The sequence below is a fragment of the Polyodon spathula genome, chromosome 12 (genome assembly GCF_017654505.1).
Source record: "Polyodon spathula isolate WHYD16114869_AA chromosome 12, ASM1765450v1, whole genome shotgun sequence".
NCBI lineage: Eukaryota > Metazoa > Chordata > Actinopteri > Acipenseriformes > Polyodontidae > Polyodon > Polyodon spathula.
In genome coordinates this window covers 5,245,487-5,260,211 of record NC_054545.1, presented here as the reverse complement: position 1 = coordinate 5,260,211, position 14,725 = coordinate 5,245,487, and the positions used below count along the sequence as shown (strand labels likewise).

At 36.8% G+C, this 14,725-nt stretch overlaps 1 protein-coding gene across 4 annotated transcripts in view; it reads right to left on the bottom strand.

Moving 5' to 3' along the window:
- Positions 1 to 1,781: 1,781 nt before the first annotated feature.
- LOC121324374 (dihydrolipoyllysine-residue succinyltransferase component of 2-oxoglutarate dehydrogenase complex, mitochondrial-like) overlaps positions 1,782 to 14,725 on the bottom strand; it is a 45,416-nt gene continuing 32,472 nt past the window's right edge. The window contains exons 1-17 of one of the 4 annotated variants that reach the window (XM_041266125.1): positions 14,604 to 14,673; positions 13,784 to 13,925; positions 13,173 to 13,272; positions 11,839 to 11,872; positions 11,528 to 11,576; positions 11,260 to 11,321; positions 11,018 to 11,092; positions 10,354 to 10,409; positions 9,683 to 9,791; positions 8,027 to 8,185; positions 7,706 to 7,785; positions 6,954 to 7,051; positions 5,056 to 5,186; positions 3,684 to 3,757; positions 3,215 to 3,298; positions 2,910 to 3,077; positions 1,782 to 2,653 (exon numbers count right to left, since the gene is read on the bottom strand). In XM_041266125.1, coding sequence (XP_041122059.1) covers positions 2,519 to 2,653; positions 2,910 to 3,077; positions 3,215 to 3,298; positions 3,684 to 3,757; positions 5,056 to 5,186; positions 6,954 to 7,051; positions 7,706 to 7,785; positions 8,027 to 8,185; positions 9,683 to 9,791; positions 10,354 to 10,409; positions 11,018 to 11,092; positions 11,260 to 11,321; positions 11,528 to 11,576; positions 11,839 to 11,872; positions 13,173 to 13,272; positions 13,784 to 13,925; positions 14,604 to 14,658 — 1,611 coding nt within the window. In that variant the 5' untranslated portion in view covers positions 14,659 to 14,673 and the 3' untranslated portion in view covers positions 1,782 to 2,518. Of the gene's footprint in view, positions 2,654 to 2,909; positions 3,078 to 3,214; positions 3,299 to 3,683; positions 3,758 to 5,055; positions 5,187 to 6,953; positions 7,052 to 7,705; positions 7,786 to 8,026; positions 8,186 to 9,682; positions 9,792 to 10,353; positions 10,410 to 11,017; positions 11,093 to 11,259; positions 11,322 to 11,527; positions 11,577 to 11,838; positions 11,873 to 13,172; positions 13,273 to 13,783; positions 13,956 to 14,603; positions 14,674 to 14,725 lie in introns of those variants that run through there. The other 3 variants (XM_041266122.1, XM_041266126.1, XR_005951233.1) reach the window with 3 other exon arrangements.

Here is a 14,725-nt window from a genome sequence, read left to right as displayed (position 1 = left end):
AAACATAAGGTGTAATATACATTATTGCCGTAAATAAGTATTTTATTAATACTTTACCTGAAACTTCATGGTTCTAGCGGGCCCATGAAAACGGCAACAGTTTTTTTTTTTTTTTTTAAAAGGTTCAAATGGCACATGAATAATTTAGGTGAATCCAATCTCTGAAGTGGGTAATGAAAACCATTTGCCATCTTTTGTAATTTGTGCATTTCTTTCAGCTTTCATCTATCCACATACAAAGACTAAAAGGACAAATATACTATTCTGCTACCTGATTTGATATTCCCATCTTGTGCCAATTTTTTAAAGAGACAACATTTTAAAAAGGGACACGGATATTGATGCACCTTGTGAAACACTATTAAAATCATCCCTTTCTTGCTAATGGAATCTTGTGTGGCAATAAAACAGCTCAATGATATTGTTGGGGCCATTTATCTACTATAGCTCCCTCTATTCTTATGGTAATGTAACATTCGTGTTTTTGTGTGACTAATTAATTCTATGTTTTCCTCTAGATTGCATTGTTTGTGTGGGCTCTGGCAATGAAACAAAGATGTCTATTAGAAGCCATTGTGTGCTGCGATTATAAAAGTAAACGAAGTATTAGAGCGCCCCTGTGCAGCTGGGAACACTTGACCCTTTATTATTAAAAGGTTGAGGTATAAGCAGCCTGAAGATTCAATCAGTAGTGATTTCATTATCTGGATTCTTAACAAGTGTATGTAGAATCTGTGGGTGCACAGACAGCTTAACTCGCACTTTGGGATGGTTGTACTAAAGAGTGCAGAATGATCATGGGGGGTGGTATTTATATTCTCCTATTTACATCATTGCATTTCATATTTTTGCCATTAATATAAAAGTGTTTCATTTCAGCTCAGAACATCTCTTTGGAGATGCACAAAAAATCAATGCTTGATTGGATTACTCCTAAGGTTTCTCTACAACTTGGTAGCATCTGCGTCTTTGACATGACAATCCAGTTTGTTTCTCCTTTCTGTCTATAAATGTTGAATTTATATTTTCATGGTGCATACTGCAGGCTCATGTATATACTAAAAATATGTATTAAATGTTCCGCCCTACCCAGAATACTGTTGGAAAGCATAATTTATTTCAACCCATCCTTTAGGGAAACATGCCTGCATTGTTAAACTTATTAACTTTATCCAAAGTATTTCCCTTAATATATATCATGTCAAAGGTAGCATTTGACAATACTGTCCAAGTCCAACTTACTAGGAAAGTAGTAGCATCAAACAATGAAAGAAATGGCAGGCACATTTCTAGTGTTTGAGTTGTTTACTCATTCCATAACTATATACACTCCATACACGAGAGCATACCCTGAAAAGCCATTACCAAAACCAACATTTCTGTTGGGTATATTTTTCCTGCAAATGAATCAAAAGGTCACAAAGATTAATATACATGAATATACAGGATAATGACATGATAGAATCTATTCAGAGGTACCTTGAATAGCAAGTTGAGTATGCATGTGTACAGAAAACTGACAACAGTGTTACATGAACAATTTTTTCACTGTTTTATTTACATCTGATTTCAAAAGTAGGATGTTTGTACAGCAAATATAACCAACAGTGGCCAATTGCTGGAACTGTGCATTTGTGTTTCAACTTTGTGCCAAGAGCTTTAGAGGAAAATGAAAACTGAATTGTATGCCTACCTGGGTGTGACGGTAACTGATAAAGACATTATTATACCAATTAAATAAAACCATCCAAAAACAAACAAAAAAACAAGTACTTTCATCAGAGGTTTCCTGTGTTTTAATGTTTAAAATCATTTTCTTTAAATAGTTACAAGTTCAGTATACAGAATAAAGTGTATCTGATCCCAAGGGGATCAACAAAGCTGATCTCAAACCTGCTGAAAGATGCACTACCCACTTGAGTGTCTATTTTAGACTGATGTCAACACTACTTTTAAATATGTCGAAGCTTAAGAAAAAAATCTCTCTCTTAAACAATCAGAAATATGCAATGCCAGTAGATGGGATTCTGGTTTACACTTTTTCTATTACCATACAGACCACTGTATTCATACACAAACAATTCAGTGCATTTTATAGAGAGCCTACACATATGGATTTAGACAAACTCCAGGATATACACTAATGTGTTTTTTGTGCAATACAATGAATTTGATAACATTTGTTTGGGAGCATTTTTCTGAAATTCCAATCATTTCTCACAATGAATTGTAAGATGGGATCAAATATATAATAAAAAAGTTTCTAAACATATCTCATCATTCACATCTGATCTACTGAAAACCCAGCCTGTGCTATATTATCGTTACACCTTTATGCTGGCAGAATCCATGCAGTTTGCCCCCTTCTAGAGTAAGCAATCAGACTCAACTTCTCTCTCTTTTTTTTTTTTTTTTTTTAACAGATTTATGAAACACGTAGTCATAAATGGGTATATACCACCTCTTCTGTAGAGAAGACTTATTAAATAGAATGGTCTAAACATGCTTGTGCTCTGCATTACAGGTCAAGGAGCAGCACTCGGGGGTCCTCCACTACAGACTTGACCTTGCGCAGGAAGGTCACTGCTTCTCTGCCGTCAATCAGCCGATGGTCATAGGTGAGAGCAACATACATCATGGGCCGCACTTCAACCTGGAAAAGAAACAAAATCAATTATCAATTAAATCAGTAATGTCCTTCACTGATGAAGAAACAAGCCAAAACATGTGTCTAATTCAACATGTTTTACCTCAAAGTTGAGTGTAACTGAATACACACAAACCCTAGTGGTTACATAACTTCTTCCCTCCCCTTAAACAATCCACACTTCAGGTTTCACTAAGAATGAAGAAGGTAGACAGTTGTTTATCAAAAGCTTATTCAAAAGGATTTATTCATACAAGCTCACCTTGCCAGCAACAGCAACTGGTCTGTCAAAGATACCATGCATGCCCAGGATAGCAGACTGTGGTGGGTTAATGATAGGGGTACCGAACAGAGATCCAAAAACACCTCCATTGCTGATTGTGAAGGTCCCACCATCCATATCTTCTACTGCCAACTCATTCTTACGAGCCTAGAAATAAATTACACATTTAAAGCCATTATGATCTAAGCAAAACAAGTACGTAAAAAATTTGTTCTTGTTGTTTCACCAATAAAAAAAACATAACATTATTAGAGTCAATGGCAAGTTATCAATCTTGCGTGTACCTTTTCTCCAAGCTCATTGATTGTTCTCTCAATGTCAGTAAAGTTCATCATCTCAACACCCCGGATTACTGGAACCACAAGGCCCTGTCATTAAAAGCAAAAAAACTGAAATGTTCAACTGTTGTCCAATTTTATCCACACAAACATGAGTGTCCTCTGCATTTCTGGAAGGATAAATGGCTATTTATTAAAACTGCTTTAAAATACAAGTGACTTCTGGATAAAATACAGAGTTCAGTACTGAGTGTCACAATAAATGAATGCTTAAATATTAAAAGTAGATGCTACAGCAGCACATCACACTACGTTATTCAATAAAATCATGTTATAGTGACACTAGTAGGTGCAGTAGGCCACTTCAGCATGGCCTCATGTGAACGTACAAGGGAAGTGAAATCCCTTTGATGCAGAAGGTTATTGGGGTAGCAACAACATATCATCACAGGGTCAGAAAAACACAAAAATGTACCTTTGGCGTCGACACAGCCACACTAATATCAACGTAATCCCTGTAAATAATTTCTTTGGTAGTGTCGTCAATAACTAAAAGAGAAAAGAATAATTAAAAAGTCCTTTTCAAAAGATATGCCAATAATGCATTTGCAAGCCTGTAACTGAATAAAACTGAATGTACATTCTGTGCAACAAGCAGGATCTGTTGGTGTCTAAGTGCATGAATGAGAATGTCTCCGAAGAAAAAATAAAACCGGGCATCTCTGGGTTAAATGACAATAACAAACACTTATGGCTGTTTATATTTCTGAAACATTAAGTGTATTTTCACATGTGGTGAACTAGGTGCCCACACAGTATTTCATACCAAACCTTAACCTGCAAATGGCAAGCTCTGAACCTTTAAACCACAGGTATGTATGTGCTGTAGATATATTTACGCATTCAGAAGCTGCCAGTGAAGATGAAATGTTCTGTTCACCTATTTTCTGTGGGCTCTTAAAGTAGAACAGAGTAGCTTATGGAAGGTTTTTGTGGCCGACAACTTTTTTTTTTTTGGGGGGGTTCTTCAGAATTGAATACTTAAATCTACTCAAACATAAAACCACAATAGCTTGCACGCACTCCCAGCATTCAAGTTTTAATATACGCTTTTGAAAAAAGTCGCTGGCTTAACATCTTCTAATTGAAATCTAACTTGCATTTAAACACTGTGTATATTAAATCAACAGATAACCATTAGCAAGGCTCTGTTTTCAAAACCTCTTAGCTATATTATCATTTCAAAGTAATACGGTTATCATTAAACACAGTATAAATCAGTACTGTGCGTGGAATAGAATCTGGTATTTCTAGTTGTTAAATTACAGTCCAGTACAGTTTGTGTTTCAGTTGCAATATACATGCAAGTATCAGTTCAGTTCTATGTTCAGTAATATCAGTGTAAACCACATTATCAATACAATACAATACAATACAATACAATACAATACAATACAGCAGCCAGTATGACTTTTTGTAGTCCCTGTTATAGTTGGGCTTGTTTCAACCTAAACTTAAAATAAAACTACTTTTTTTCTATAAATTGTCTTTGCATTGCCATCTATTATCGAGATGTGTCTAAATAATACATGGAGATTGAGACCAGTCCAGGGCTTCATGCAGAGAGCAAGAGAATTAACCTAGCCTTCCTGAAAGAGTAAGGTGTACTGGGAGAAAACAATTCTTTCTTCTTTCATAAATACATTATTTTTCAGTATTTTCCCAGGGAAGTAACATAAGTGAAATGAGATTTTTGGTTTTAAGTAAAAATGGATGCATGAAAAAAAAGTTAGTTGTAAAATAATTACTGTGGTTAGTGTTACGAGAAATAGTGCTGGCACTCTTACCAGCATTGACGACAGGTTGGTCTTGCAGAGCGAATGCAGCAGCTTTCACAAACGCAGACATGAAGCCAAGCTTTATACTGTGTTTCTTAAGAAAAGCATCTTTGTGTTTGCTTCTCATTTCTTGGATATTACTGTGGATAGGAATATGCAGTTGTAATGCCTGCAGCTGGTTATAACAGACTTGAATTAGTTATGAAAATTGAGACAATATTTACTTGTAAACATGTAATCAAACCCCGCCACCCCTGATTTACACTTCACATTCCTTCAAATCTGTATTAAACCTGTCATGTCAGAAACAGCCCATACACAAGCATGAACTACAGTTTGTAGGTATTTCAGCTTCTTGGTATCTTGAACATAAATCATAAAACGTTCTTCTATTCTCACACCTTACTTGAAATCACAACAACTTAAAACGGCCACATTTAGTTTTTTAAACGTTTACAACACTGAGCAGTTTAACAGTAGAATGTTAGAAGCAATTTACCATTTTAAAAGCTTTATCATTTTATATGAACCCCTTCATGCATGAAATATTGCTTTATATGGGGAAAAAAAATTGCATACTCATAAGGCTCATATAAAGACTAGCAGAGTGGTTTTATTTTTTCTCATCTGTCCCCATGACTTCACCATGTCTGAAAGGGTTAAACACATTTGTATTTATTTTAAAAAGAATAGTTTGTATGTATTATCCCCATATAATAATAAAATACTGTACAGTACTACAATACAGACCATTCCTGTAGACAAGACATCCATTTGTTCTTTTCTCAGATAAAATAGCGCTTTATCTGTGTTTTTGCCCTTTTATTATTTTGTTTAATTGTTTGATTTCCTGCCTGTAACCTTATTTAATTCTAGGATTACTTCCCCTAACGACATTACCACCTCCCAAGACACAGGACCTCCGAGAAAGGAGAGAAGTGATAAAAATCTTCAGTTTTAAAAACCATCCAAATCTTATTGCCTTGTCGTAAAAGCCTATTCCATTTCAACATGCTTCTCATTCATCAGGTTATTCCCAGAGGGGGTTTTCAGATGCCCTGGCCACCGAACCTGTCTCCTTCCTTAGTCTCCAGAATAACGCTATCCTTGCGAGTCTTTCTCCATCCAATCAATTCAAATGGAATTACACTGCATAACACCACCCCAAATAGCTGTAAGATGACACCTTCATTAGCTCTTGAAAGAAATGTTCAAAAGTGTTGTCTCCTGAGCAGGAAAAACACAGCATTTCCACGTAAATTAATAAAGCTAGTTTTACTAATCTTTGTTTTACAAGCATTAGGTACAAAATATTTATATTTTTGTTGTTAACGAAGGTATTGGATTTCACAAACAGAGCTAAAGGCTTTTCATATTGGATTTATGGACAGTTTGGCTTTTAGCTAATCCATAACCATTTATAATAGCACCGTTTAAAATCTATTAATATCATAACTGCCTGTAAATGTCACTAAAAAAAATAAATCTTTTGGAAAATTACAAAAATGAACCATCTCTAATGTAAATCACACCTTACTTGTTTAGTTAACAGAACCTATTTAGTTTAGATATGGAAAACCAGATTTGTCAGAGAATCATTTTTTGTTACAAATCAGTCATGTTGGGGACATCCCATTTAAATCGGGTTATTCCAAACACGGCAGGATTGTCTCATTTTAATGTTCAAGATGAAACACAGGTATACCTGTGGGTTAAAAATGAAGTTTATTGCATCTACAGTACACATGTCTAAACAGTGGCAGAACTTAATCCTGCTGCCTTCATTTATAATGAACAATGTTATAATGTTTTTTCTTCATTTCTTCCATTTTCAAGCATGCAGTTAGCTACAAGTAGAAAGAAAATGCACTCATTTGGAAGAACCTTGGCTACCAGATGATTCTCACCTCATATCAACCTCATTAAAAGTGGTCAGCATTGCGCAGGTATTTTGTGCTTCCTTAAGCCTCTGAGCAATCCTCAGTCTCATTCGGTTCATTTTCACCTGAAACATATTTTCATTAGTAAACTTGCAAAAGGGACACATTACACACATTTTCCTTCCATCTGATGTGGTCTGTACAGAAAAAAAAGAAACCGACCATTCTTTTAATATTAATGTAGGTGCACTTCATTTACAGGAAGCGTAGGACACTCATCCCTTCTAAATAAGAAGATTCTATTAACCGCTAGTCTTGTGCCTCTTGTAGAAAAACAACAACTGTTAAATGAACGGGGCGGAGGGGAGTAAAACCACAAAGTGGTTAGTTCTTTTTATTTTCTCCTGTGCATGCCAGTCCCTTCTTAGACATGAAATATTCAGCTTGCTCAAACATCGACCATGAAATATATGCCCACTGAAACGTGCAATTTTAGATTCACAGCCACCAACTATCCAGTTTGCAGTCAAACATTAACCCTGAGGTTTTTGTTCACCCTGGTGTAATTCATATTTTTGTATATTTAGCATTTGTTGTGTTGTGTTTTTGGTAGACATGAGTATCCAAACTGTACTTAACAGTGCACAAAATAAGTAATCCCTTGTATCTGTGTCTACACTAAATAGAGTAACAAATCTGCATCATAATCTTTATCTAGTTGTCTAAACTAAGATTCACAGTTCTCTTCAACATAAGCAGTTGTTTACTCCCATCCTTACCCTGTGCTCAGATCTGGATCCTTTCACTGATGAGTCAGCTGGGGGAGGTGGGGGCGCTGCTGTGGGTTTAACTGCCGATACTATAGGGGGAAAACATTTTCAGATAAAATTACTATTAATCCTGCGTATGTAATGTTCTTAACCACAAGCATCCATTTCTCTTCTTTAGCTATTTATTTATATGACTTTCGAAATATAAATATATTAGTTACCTTGTATGTGTTAAATATATAAAACATTTTAGAAATGCATTACTCATTGGGGTGTAACACTGGACTTAGACACTGAAAAAGTAGTTGCACAGAAGACAGAGTCACACACCAGGTTTAGATGTCATGGCCTGCCCCAGTACTGGCGGGACAGGGGGCATGGAGGTGGGGATGGGTCCAGCAGACGGGGGTGGAGCCGCTGCTGCAACGGGTTCTTCTTTAGGAGCTGCAGGTTGGGGGGCATCTGCTGGTTTGGCTTTGGCAGCGCCAGCTAAGAAAAGAAAGAAAACTCACGAAAGTCAACTCTTCAACATGCACTTTTCTTGATCATGTGGTTGATAATGAGATGTAAAAAGAGCAGTTCATCTTCACACAAACACTCTACAGCAGGGGTGGGCAAGTGAAATGAATGAAAGGGCTGCATGCATGGTCCTACACAGCCCTGTGGGCTACCAGACCCAACAACACATCCAAATACCAGAAACCACCAATTAAAATGCATAGATAAAGAAACAATCCAAAATACATTCACTGATTAAAATATAAGCAATGTTATTATTTCACCTGAATAACAAATATTATGAATATTAACAGATGTACAGTTCCTATCATTAATGTGACTTTTCCACCAACTTTATTAAGTTAGGCATAAGGCTGGTGCAAGCACATGGAGATTTCCATCAAATCAGTCTGTTGCTAATTTCTCTTCTTCATTACACTGCCCTCACCACTTTTTGAAGCAGCAGTAAAGTACTGTGCAAATTCAACCTACTAACAACAACCATCTCCTAGCGACAGACCTTGCAGCACCCCATCACACAGCAGTCGCACTCCCGACGAGACCTGACTATTCAGAAGTGTACTGTCTTAAAGACAACCAATGCTTTTCTAAAAATACAAGGTCTTCAAGGTTTAACCTTCTTACAAAATCATTGCTTTTTTTGGGTTAATTAATAAATATTTACAAAATACAGTGAACATCTTATTTTTATGATATCATTGTTTGAAATGTTTTGTAAAAGGAAAGACACAGCTTTATATGATATTATAATTTAATAATCTGACCGGCACTTGCACAAGAAAGCAGAATGTCACAACTTCACTTCCACCAAAAAAGTTAAGAAAACATAGTCCACTATATTTTTATTGTGTTACTGTGTGTGATTAATTAAAAAGGACATTGCAGGAGCAGTGCTTTTGTAATTACGTTTTTATATTTTCTGATTACCGCTGTTCATGATACGCTCTGTGTGCTGACAAGCGTGTGTTTTAAAATCTTGAATACATTTTATTTATTTTTCACAGTGGTTTGGTATAATAGAGACCAGCCCCTTCTGGGCTTTTTTTCAACTCTACTGCATAGATTATCCTGGGACTTGGGCAGAAACACGTGACCGGGAGTATTTTCTTCCACTGAAAGGTTACAATGTTTCATTCCTGCTTACCATCAAAAGCTTGTTTTTCTGCACAGATCTGTTCCCCAGCGCTACACAGTACGCGACTCTATATTACAAAGCTACGTTTTTTACAGTATAAGCTTGGAGTAGTATAAAGCTTGGCAAGGTGGCGAGGGCCACTATCGCATCCCTAGGAGGCTGCAGGTTACCCACCACTGCCCTACAGTGACATTTTATATTCAAGTAGGGAGCCCCCTATGGAATCCAAGGGTCTTATTTTGTCTTATAACCATATATGCAGCCTATTCAAAACCAAAAATAATATTTAAAAAATGAAAAGGCTAAAGAAACGATGAAGCCAGAAAGCTTACCCCCTTTCCTAAGTTTGAAGAGTGGAGTTCCCCCTTCCACTTTCTCACCATCTGGGACCAGGAGAGCTTCAATCACACCAGCAGCGGGCGAGGGAACTTGCACTGATGTCTGAATAAAGATGCAAGCCCATTAATGACATAAAAATTAAGACTTTATAGGGTTGTAGATGACAAGGCTGCCAAGCATCGTAGCATACTTGAAATCACCACTGTACAGCCAGAAATCCTTCAAAACAATAAAGAGATCAAGGAAAACTCACTTAGACTTACATAAAACTATTACTCGTGTTCTGGCCCCACAGATGATTACAAGAAAAAAAGAAAGAAAAAGAAATATAGCTACAGAGACAGACATGTCCTATTATATGTTAATTTTGATTACATATTAACAACATTTTAGAATAAATGTCACCATATCCTTGTTGTTAGAAGACATGCAAACTCACCACTAAAACCAGAATGAATGACCCAATTTTTTACTCTGTTCATGAGGTCACTGTGGTGAGATCTTAGATGCAAAACCCAAATGTAAACCTACATTTGTGAACTTAACTTGGGGCCTCCAAGGTTCATATTCTCCCTTTCCTCTGCTGTTCTTACAGTAAGTGTCTTTATTTTCCTAGTCGATAGCGATCAATCATATCCAAGTCTAGAAAGCAAAATGTTCACACCTTGTCAGTCTCAATTTCACACACCACTTCATCCTCAGCAACTGTGTCTCCCACAGCTAGAAAAAAAAGCAAAATGCATGTTAAAAAAAAAAAAATTATACTGTTCTCCCAAAGCCCAAGTAATAGGCAACAGCATGACAGTACTACCTGCATTATAACTCAGAAAATGATAATAATAATAAATAATCAACCCTCTATGATAAACTTTGTGTTTACAGTTACCGTGGTTTAAGTTTTCCACTGGGGCAGCAGACCCGTGCCCAGTCTGCACTCTCAAACTGATATAGGGAGGGTGTCACTAAAGGTTTAGTTATATTATTCCATAGCATAGCACAATCTTTTTTTGAAATGATTCCAGTGCTTAATCTCACCTGGTAAAATATTCTACATATTCATTGTTTGAATGAACATGCTTCATTCCTCTGACAAATTTTAAATAGTAATTTGGCTTTACCTTACTGATACCAGTGAGGTAACCAGAACACACTATTCCAATAACTTTTTACAAGAGCAGATGTACACAGCTAGGGTCATTCTATTCCTGTTATTTCTTCCAGGTTCTATCCAGGTCTTAATCTATTAACTATTTAATGATAACCTGGCGGGACTTGGACCTTTAGTTGTGCTCCCCTGAGCTAGATGCATGATGTAATTTAAGGCATACCTTTCTCCCACCTGACATCTCCCTCTGAGACTGACTCTGCAAATGCAGGGGTATTTACCGTGACCACTTCATTGTCTGTATAAAACAAAAAGAGGGTAAACACACAACACTGTTGATCGGAGTAAGGAAATGCGTAGTGCAAGGACTCAAAACTGAACGTTGTCACTAAAGCTAATAGTATAATCCTTGGTTAACAGAAGTAATTAATTAAATAATGTACCAGATTGTTGAGAAATACTTACTACAGACTGCAGAGGTCTTGAAATACCTGATGTGGAAGACACTGGATCTGGTGTTGCAATCCCTGAAACAGAAGATTGACAACATGATTACTGTGAATAATGACATAAAAAGCAAAAAATATCATTCTTTGAATGTACATACTTGTTTTCTGCTTTGTGGTTAGTAGATATAACTTGACTCATAAAATGTATTTTAAATACATTAACATATACTGCCAACTTGACCAGTATAGCACATATTAAATATATAACACACACACACACTCACGGAAACGGTCTGCTGTTCTTGTAAGCTAGCCGATGGCACGCAGAAAGGCCTGCAATAGAAAAACATGTAACAAACACATTTTTCAATTTTTATGAAAATAAAGATATCCTATTAATAGCAAATTTAATTAATCAGTTTTTTGTAGAGAGCACTTAACTGCTTGAAAGATCAGAGGGTGTTACGTGCTTGAAAACCTTTCATGAATCATTCATCTGGAATTTGTTATTTTACACAGATCCTGTACTCAAAAAAATCAGGCAGGACTGACCAGTCTGCATGCAATCCCTAAGAATGTAAGCATCTCAACTCACCTGAAACAGTCCGCCTTCCTAAGACATTATTACCCTGTACGAAGAAACAGCAAACATTTAGAACTCAGTATTCAGACATCCTGCTCAATATGAATCAAATGCACAGTTCTCCCTAAACTCTATGATTCCATTGTGATATTTTCCTGTTTTGTTGTTCAATTAAAATTCAAGTCATAGGAGACAACCCCTAATGCCATTAGTGCCTAAGATTCAAAAACTAGTATTCAAATTTGAAATGTTGTTCATTTAAAACACATGTCACTATGGGCAATGATGAGGGTGCTGAATTTAAAATTTCTGCATTGTTTACTTAAAGCAATGCCGAGATGATTTTGTAAAGAAAAGTACACACTTACATCAAAGACTTCTGCATGAGAAGTACAGCCCTATAGGAAAACATTTACGAAACCTGCAGAAGCTTGCTACGCTTATTAGGTTCTTAACAGCTACTATTAACTATTAGGCCATAATTAATTGTCTCTCAGAAAGCTAAAACTTGATATAGGACTTACTGTTCTTAGATGAAAAACAACGACACAGAAAGTGCACTATACATTTAGTTTTTCGTAATATAAATTCATGCATACTCTAATATCCACTTGACAAGCACGCACAGTGCAATAATTATATCCAGGACAGTACTAAATTCAGTGTAACTGCATTCATACATGTGGTTTTCAGATGCTATCAGAAGAGACCGAAAGACTTGAAGGATTGGAAATTAAGAATAACAATGGTGATGGCCTGGTGAAAAAGGGGGAAAACTGCAGCGCTGAATAAATCTATGAATAAATCTCTCCTAAAACTATCAATTAATTAATTAATGTACACTTGTATTTATGTTATGATATGAAAAAACAACACAAGTGTGTGGTATCATTACACATTTATGTAGCAAACTGCAAGTATTACACAACTTTTACAATTTGACAGACTGTGCATGCTCCAGTACAAGCCCCTATACACTGTGGGCTGTTCTGCCTTAAGTAATTCACATCCACCAATCATTCACAGGTCTAGATTTACTTGGACAGCTGTTGTGTACAGCTCCCAGGCTAAAGGGAAACGGGGGTTCATTTTCTGAACTCTAAAGAGCAAGATAATGTGTATGTCTGCAAAAGTAATATATCTGTTTTTTTAAGTGTGATTGCTTATTAGTCAGAAGTTGAAAGACACCGACATGCAGTACTGTTATTTGTTTGTTGCATGTCACTGATACTGGCATGTGAACCTGTCAAACTACTACAACTGAAAATCCAAATTAAACTGCTCATTATCCATTCTGTCTCAAATTGGTCTGTTAAAAACCACTCCAATTTGACATTTTAACTTACTCTTTCAAGGATCTGGGTAGTAACATGTTGGAAGCTTATCCCCTTCATGGGTGCTTGAGGGACTTTGACTTTAACGTTTCTGGGTAAAATCATTATCAACCTGTAACAAATCAATAACTTGTGGTAGACCATACCTCTTGCACAGATATGGTTTATTGTGCAAAAACACAGTAGCTTTTTTTTTTTTTTCTCTCCCTATAGGCAGGTTAGCCTAAACTAGTGTATTGCTTGCTTACATACTACAGAATCTGGTCTAGGCAAGTTAAATAATGAACGCAGAAGCTATTTTTTGAGTTAATAAAATATTACATTTTTCAAGAACTTCTAATGACCTCACACACAGTACTTGTTTGACCGACAGTTGTTGTCTCCGACACAGAGCTGCTCCACCATTGGATCGCCTGTGTTTCACAGCCGAGGTGACTCGTTGTCAGGTGTTGTGACCCTCTGTGTCGTTGGGGAAGTCACCCCAGAACCCTACAAACTGAGTGTCAATCTGTCCTTGGGTGCTGGTGAGGCCTACCCGCGGCCTACTCAACTATGTGCTTTACTTCCAGAACCCAGACTAGCCAGCCCCCGAGCTGCGTGCCTCCGGTCTTGACAGTCCTTACCTGGCTGATAGCAGAGAGGGAGCGACCGAGAGTCCGGGAAAGGCACCGGGACTGGGACAACATGGCGTTAGAGACAGCAGAAGCAGCAGCGGCGGCGGTGGCGGTGGCAGGGGCAGATCAACCAAGAGACACACCGACCGAACTGTCAAGAAACAGGGGCGGAAACAATCGGGAATAAACCAACACCGCCCTGAACAAGAGGGGAGAATCCCGTCGGCTCGTACCAAAAGCCAACAAAAAACAGGGGGCAAAAGATGCGTTTGCGACTTTATTTATTCCAGCAAAAATACAGACAGAAACATTTCAGTTATCGCGCTTTATGCAGTGAACAAGTTTCAAGAAACACTTTCTTTAAAAAGATTTGAATTTTATGTACTTTGGAAACCGAATAGCCTTCAATATAAAGACAATTACAATTAGGAACATATTATAATTACAGAACATTAGTTTTACGGGGGAAAACGCCAGAATGATTTTATAGTCATGCCTATTTGGACAAAATAATTACTTCCTTTTTACTGCAGGAATGTGTATTAAAAAAAAAAATCCTTCACTGAATTTTACAAATTACATTATTTCAAATAAGCGCTGCTGTGTAACCCACATGTATTTGAACTATTGAGTTGAATTGTGGGTGTTAAGTAAAGTGATCACAATCTAATCTAGGCCACGCTTAGATAGTGAAACGCCATTAAGTTTTAATTTGGTTTTATTATTTAAGATAATTCCTAAATCGAGATGTTGACCTGTATCAATCGAATCTGCTTGCTGTTTTCGGAAATGACACTGTCCTGCACCTTTTTATATGAAACCTAGTTACCTGCAACAGTCGAACACAGGCATGCCTTCAGTAACAAAAACGTCACCATTCCCATCCTACTCAAACGGCCTCTCTTTTTGCGCATAGCTGAAAAAGTATAATAAACCTCAAGCAATGACTAT